Source organism: Lepisosteus oculatus, chromosome 1, assembly GCF_040954835.1.
Source record: "Lepisosteus oculatus isolate fLepOcu1 chromosome 1, fLepOcu1.hap2, whole genome shotgun sequence".
NCBI lineage: Eukaryota > Metazoa > Chordata > Actinopteri > Semionotiformes > Lepisosteidae > Lepisosteus > Lepisosteus oculatus.
In genome coordinates, this window is record NC_090696.1 from 22,461,604 (window position 1) to 22,468,911 (window position 7,308).

At 35.6% G+C, this 7,308-nt stretch overlaps 1 protein-coding gene across 1 annotated transcript; it reads right to left on the reverse strand.

Moving 5' to 3' along the window:
* Positions 1-412: 412 nt before the first annotated feature.
* On the reverse strand, positions 413-5,903 carry LOC102695192 (neuropeptide Y receptor type 5). The gene is made up of 2 exons (XM_006629428.3): positions 5,596-5,903; positions 413-2,950 (listed from the first exon to the last, which is right to left on the reverse strand). Exons 1-2 carry the CDS (start codon positions 5,599-5,601, stop codon positions 1,607-1,609), a joined length of 1,350 nt encoding a protein of 449 aa, XP_006629491.2. The 5' UTR covers positions 5,602-5,903; the 3' UTR covers positions 413-1,606.
* Positions 5,904-7,308: the final 1,405 nt, after the last annotated feature.

The following is a 7,308-nucleotide window of genomic DNA, read 5'->3' on the forward strand; positions in this document are numbered from 1 at the left end:
GTTTATGTGGCAATTTTGTTAAGGGCAGAGCTAACTTTTTTATTTATCAATTTAAGCACTCTCTAAAAATATTTATAGAATATATTTTAGTCACTTCTTTAGGTTTCTCAAAGGACTGTAGGAGTATGGTGAGAGCTACCCAGCTGTGTTGTCTATTCCCTGGCTTCTTTCAAGAAGCCTGCCAACTGTTGGATGAGGTTCTCAAATTAACTAGCTACTGACAATCAAATAGGCTAGATAGGTCAAATGACCTCTTCTAATTTTTAATCAATGTTACAGGTAGAATAAGGTCACTCCATTCAAACATACAGTAATATGACAGAAGGTGTACATTATCTGCATGTTTGTGTCTACTAAATAACAATGGAAACATAAAATAAAACAATTAAACAAAAGCCTGGTAACAGAATCATTTAATGTAAATTTCTGTTTTTATTAAAATATTTAGAAGATGTTCAGTCAATCTTCAGCATTTAGTGTTCAGCATGCTCATTCTGCACTCCAGTGTGCAACTGATTATAATTTCAAGATGTTACTATTTACTGTTATGGTAACTTTATGGTACTCATACACTGGCTTTTAAATCAGTCTCTTAAAAATCTCTAATAATCAGTTGTTATAGCATTAAATGCAGTTGTAAATACATTATTAGCAGACTAAGGTCATACAGAAGAATACATTGTCAAATACACTATAACACCATTTCAGAAAACATATTAGTTGAAACAGCAATAACCATTCCATTAGGACCAAAGTATTTATAGAGACACATTTAGTACAGTATATCCATAAAAATCACGCAAATCACACACATCACAAACCTAGGTTTCAAACACAAATAAATTGTGAAATCCTGAAAATAAATGTTGCTCCTTCTATTTACATCACTTCTTCACAATTGCTTTTATTTAATATTTTTATACTGCTACCAGGGGTATTAATCAATCTTTCGTCACGAAAAGGCATTGCTGTTTTGGAAAAGGTCCTCATTATATATGTAAATAGATTAACCTTCATCATTTCTTAAACCTTGGTTCCAATCAACAAACTCAGGTTTCTTAGATTTTGTTTTCTTTGGTTAATTAAACAATCTATTGTGCTGTATTTTCCACTACCCAAACACACAAAACAATGCAATGTAAAGGCAAATATGTAAAAGAATACTGCAGACATATGAGAATTCCCAAAATACACAATATACTTAAATACTTTCTAAAATACTCTTGCTATATTATTTAACAAAACTGATTTAAGTGAAGTACTCTGAAAGACATTTGCATATGCTTATAGTGTATTTATTGTTTGTACAGGAATGGGTAAAGGTTTATTCCATGCTGAAAGGAAAAGAAAAGAGATACAACGTTTTGGTTATGAAGCTTTCTTCAGGTGTGATACATTATGAAACGTTGTGTCTCTTTTCTTTTCCTTTCAGCATGGAATAAAACTTTATCTGTTCCTTTGCAGCTTATACTGTACATGCTGATGCAGCTCCCTACTTGAACTTTATGTACAGTATAATATGTGTGTATAAAGCAAATATTATCTAGGAAAATGTGAGTCTTCTTTTTATTTATAAAGTTTGCAAACATTACTCAAAATTGTGTAATTAGGATATGTAGAAGCACTTGAGAAGAGATAGCAAATCAGATTTAATACCGTTATTTAAGAACCCGTATAAAACCGGATTTAAGCAACATGACAGCATTCCCAGCAAATGACAGATACAATATATCAATTTAAAGTGTCGACTGGAGATGTGGTTTGCGCTGAAGTCTGTAACAAGATGGAAAATATGTAGCGGCATCCAGCTAATAGCAAATGCTAGAACCACAATGGTCAGCTTGAAGAAAACGCTTTTGGATCTCTTTTTCATTCTAGAGATTGATTTTGAGATAGTGAGCATTTTATGTAGCTCTGTAGCTTCCTCTTCTTTTAGCTCGAAACACACTGGTACACCGGATAAGAGCAAAGTTGAAGGGTGGTGTTGGCTTTGAGGATGCAAGTACTCAGCAGAATCATTTTCATGGCTATACATGGCTGGAACCACACTGGATGTCTTTTTGTTATACCGTTTTCGCTGTTTTTGTGCAAGTACTAATTTCCACTTTTCTGAGTCTGTGAATTGGGTGGGAATGCAGCTCTTCTGGTTGGGTTGCTGTAAAGTCAGATTTATCATTTCCTTTTCTTCTGTCTGCACCTGCAGGTGGCTTGGAACACTGGAACTGACTCTTCTGCATACACTGGCATGACTAACTGTGAGACACACTAGTGGCAAAATATACTGTACAAAAAGCAGGCTTATCGTAAATGCTGTTCTGTACCCACCTGAAGGCCATGACTCAATGCACAGTGACTTGTTTTTTAGTGATTCTAAGTGAAATGTTTCACTCAGGTCTACTGTCTTGTGGAACACTGGCAAGGGGGAGCAGATGGAAAGAGCAAGTGTCCAAATTATTCCAAGAAGGATATATCCAGCATTCAGAGATAAATGTCTGGACAATGGATGGCTTATCATGTGATATCGAACTATAGCAATTGACATCAGTACTAAGGTTGAAACCATAACAGAAACACATTGTAAGAATGGAACAATGTGGCACATGACATCTCCAAAAACCCAGTGATCCAGCAGTACACAAGTCAATGTAAATGGCGCACAAAACAAAACAACCAAAATGTCTGAAAATGCAAGGTTTCCAACAAGAAAGTTTATGATTGTCTTCTCTTTCCATTTTCTAGTCAAGGCAGTTAATATAAGAATATTTCCCAGGAGACCCAAGATACTTATAAATGTGTACAGCCCTATCAAGAAGTATCGAACATCATCTACACTGCTATTGAAATCTTCCCATAATGGGAAATCTGAATTAAAGAAAGCTGAGGTATTATCTTTGGATACTTCACTTCCATTGGGATATTCCAGATCCATTCTGGATGCTCTCTTAGATATCTGTCAACAAGAAATTAAAACCAATAAGTCATATAAGAGATGAATGAGAATCACATGGCATAACATTTGAAAAATCACAATGAATTTGAAGAGTGTATACTGCTTATATTCATATCACAATGTAACAAAATGTGATCCAAAGTAAGATGACACATTAAGTAAGCCTTAATTGTCTTTTACATTGTTATATTGTTGTTTTATATTGTGCACTTTCTTTTAGTTTGTAGTTCACAGACTTTACTTCAAGAGGCTAATTAACTAAATTTAGAGGCTAAATAACTAAGCTTATCATTATTGTGTTCTGTAGTGGAAAAATGTAATATATTCCATTGCAATAATCCAGCCATAATCAGAAGGCTCGATGTCCTACTGAGGATCATGGAAACATAGGGTGTCCCAGAAGCATAGGGTGCAAGGCAGGACTGAGAATACATGAGTGCTCTCACCCTGGATGGGAAGCCAGCCATTCAAGCGTAACAGGTAAATTTAAAAAAATAAATAAATACTTGCTTACACTTATATAGCGCTTTTCTGGATACACCACTCAAAGCGCTTTACAGGTAATGGGGACTTCCCTCCACCACCACCAATGTGCAGCCCCACCTGGATGATGCGACGGCAGCCATAGTGCACCAGAACGCTCACCACACACCAGCTATCAGTGGGGAGGAGAGCAGAGTAATGAAGCCAATTCATAGATGGGGGTTATTAGGTGGCCATGATTGGTAAGGGCCAATGGGAAATTTGGCCAGGACACCGGGTTACACCCCTACTCTTTTCGAGAAACGCCCCGGGATTTTTAATGGCCACAGAAAGTCAGGACCTCGGTTTTATGTCACATCCGATCAGTTTCAGTATAGTATCCCCGTCACTATACTGGGGCATTAGGACCCACATGGACCGGAGGGTGAGCGCCCCTGCTGGCACTACTAACACGTCTTCCAGCAACAACCTTAGTCTTTCCCAGGTACTGACCAGGCTCACACCTGCTTAGCTTCAATGGGTTGCCAGTTGTGATTTTCAGAGTGATATGGCTGCTGGCCATAAAAAAGCCAATCAAATCTAAATAACATCTCTTTGGAGATGGAAGGAAGCCAAGAGAAATAACATGTAGATGCAGGGAGCACCTGGAAACTCCATACAGAACTCTCCCCAGCATAGAACCGGACCAAGTCCTCATAAACTGTGAAGCTGTAGTAGTAGATGCCATTTATGAAGAATCATTATTACAAAGCTAAAGTGGTTGATGGATACAGCATTTATATGTTATTCAATTTAATCTCACTACAGGGTGTTAAAACCACTGTTTGCTCAATTCATCCACCCCATTAATGAGTTTGTTCTTTATCTTTTGTAGAATTTCTTTAATGAGCAATAAATCACTTGGCATATTGTGTAGTCTTGTGGAAACTCCTTGTTTTATCACTTCCTGGCTTGTTCTTTTTAAGATATTTTGGTGTACACTCATCCTCTTTGTGTAAACCTTGTTTAATATGACTGAACTAGCTTTGTTTTTGATTCAACTTTTACTATTTTTAACATCTTTATATATAACATAAATATTCTCAATTTAGCTACAGTATATCTCATTTCTCCTTAATGCTATCATTGCAATTATTAAAATCACATACATGTACAAAATCACCAGTAATTCCTCTCAAATCCCATATTTCCAAATCCTAAGAAGATGTAATTTTCTATTCAATCTCTAGTTCATTTTTATGTGCTATGGCTATGCTTGCCTCCTTAGGGTCCTGTCTGATGGTGTTCTGGCAAAGGGACCTCTTTTTGTACAGAAAATATCTACTGCAGAGCTACAGTAAGTATTCATTCACTCAATACATAAAATCTCATAGTATAATAATACAATAGTCTATGGAATACAAAAACAAAAATAATTGCAAAAGGAGCTCACAACTAACATAAGGCATGCATTCTTAGATATACTAAACTCTATAGTATGAATTTGTTGTTGCATTGATTTCGTTGTTGTTCTACCCTAAGAAGTTGTATTTTGTATTTGTCAAAGAACTCTAAACATGTCCTACAGTTGTCACTTACTCAGTTTATATATTATACTGATTTCACCTTCTGTATATACAATCCTAAATTGCCAAATTACATCATTAAAATAAACCTTATAAAAAACTCCAAAACTGACTCTATTTATCAGAGAATTCCCATTCCCAAATTTTCTTGGAGTGCAATGTTCTACCTACTGATTATAACACTTTCTGTGCACATCACACTTTAATATGCATAGTGATAGAGGAATACGACCATCATAAAATGATTAACATAAAATGAATATTGTATACTGTTAATGTTTTCACAAACAGCCTTTGTTAGAATAAGGAGGATTTTTCTTATTAACTCACTATGCTGTAAATCGTGGAAATGCAAACCAATGTCGTGGCACAGAACAAATTAAACATTTTGTAAAAGGAAAACATGCGATTTCAATACACATTAATTGATGAATTAATAAGTTGTTCTAATAATATGAAACCGTCTGTTCTATAAAATCAAGCTATTCGCATAACGGCGCGTAAATCTGTTTTGTATAATAATAACCTGTAGTTTTAAAATGGTATAAAATGAGATACATTTCACTACGGAAACACACGAATTAAGGAGAACGCTACCTTCATGCACCCTTTGAACGTCTTCCGATCACTGCTTCATGTTGTTTTCACTCAGGCTGTCTAGTCCACAGTGAAAATATAAGGGCTTCTGGTTTTAATGTTTCTTTAACACGTGATGCTCACCACTGCTCTCAGTAGTCCGAAGTTTAGTATTTGTGAAATAATACAGGTTAGTCAGCTGAACTATTTCCCATATTTGCATTTGGCTGTATTCACACTTTTATTTTTATCATCGCCCTTCTGTTCTTTTAGTCATTTAATCGGCAGTTTGAGGCTATCTTCATGGTCAATTAAGTGGCTCTGTCTAGTTAGAGTGTGTTTAAATCGTGTTATTTTTAAAGTAAAATAAGGATAATGATAAAACCTTATAATAATAATCATCTTAATATCAACAGACATCAAAATAAGAACTTTTTTTCTAACTTTCGAATCTTCATTTTCAAAATAAATTGTTATATATATGGGTTGTAACCATGCCCAGCATGATATTGTACAGTCTGTGTCATCAGTGCGCAAGACTTCATGCATTACGTCCTAGGTTTATGCTCACAGCCTTTTTCCCTCTGGGGAAGTAATTTCCCATCCCTATAGTCTGTATGAAAACGCCTCCCCTTATGTTACCCTCATACACTAGATTTCTGTTCTGGGTTTTGCGGGTTGCTTTTGCTGCGTAACTTTCGTTTTTCTTATGTGAGCTTTCTAGGTCACGTTACAACTCACATTTGGAAAATATCTAGTGATCACCGTTAGTTAGTACTGTATATTTTGTTAATATATATTAACAAAAGTTTCAAAACCGCTACTAGACGAAATACAAGTATAATATAAGACAAGTGTGTATTATATCCTACGAGCAAGGTGTTGTGAACAGTTGCATTTTCTTAACTGTACTGTAGTTGAATGATCCTGTTATCGTTCGAGATTAATCAACGGCAGAGTTTGGAAGTTTTACCTGTTTAAAATCCTCCTTATGAGCGTGCTTTGTGTTGTAAAAGCATTTCGAGAATCGACATTAAGCTTAAAACGAGTTTTATTTCAGCTAAAGCTTCTCTCTGTAGAAATACAGCACTTTGTATATGATGTGCTAAAGTAAAGAAAGCAAACAATTCATATTCTGCAAAATCTCCATAAAATATTTGTTTTGAGGTCCATCTTAAAGCTGTACGCATTACTGGTAAAACAGTTCCAGCTTTTCCTCCTATTTGCGATGCGGTGATCTCTGATATGTACTTCACAGTTTATCAGCAGTAATTTACCGTTTATAAAGCTGCATTTGTAGTGCTAACATTCTGAGAACTGAAAAGATAATTAAACATCGACCTTGTAACGGTATAAAGCTAAATATCATAAAATAGTTTTATTTAACTCAACCCCACCGCCTCAGCCCTGCCTAATATTGACACGCCATTCCCGCGGTTCCAGCTTTGTGTTAGAGCTCTGTGGAAACGGTTTTCAGCACCCAGGACAGTACCAACATTAATTCCTTTACATTACTGTCTCTCTGTTACAGCAGAGTGAATTTCATGCATGGTCTTTTTGACTTGTTTGTAGTTAAATAATAAACCCCGAGGCAACAAACAAATACCCCTTTCTTTGCTTGCATCCTTTGATTTCCTGTGAATTCGCCGTTTTTATCCAAGCTTAATGAATGCTAATTTTCCCTTTTGTAAATTGAAACGCGCGTACCATTTCAGTATAGCTCAAATTTAATAT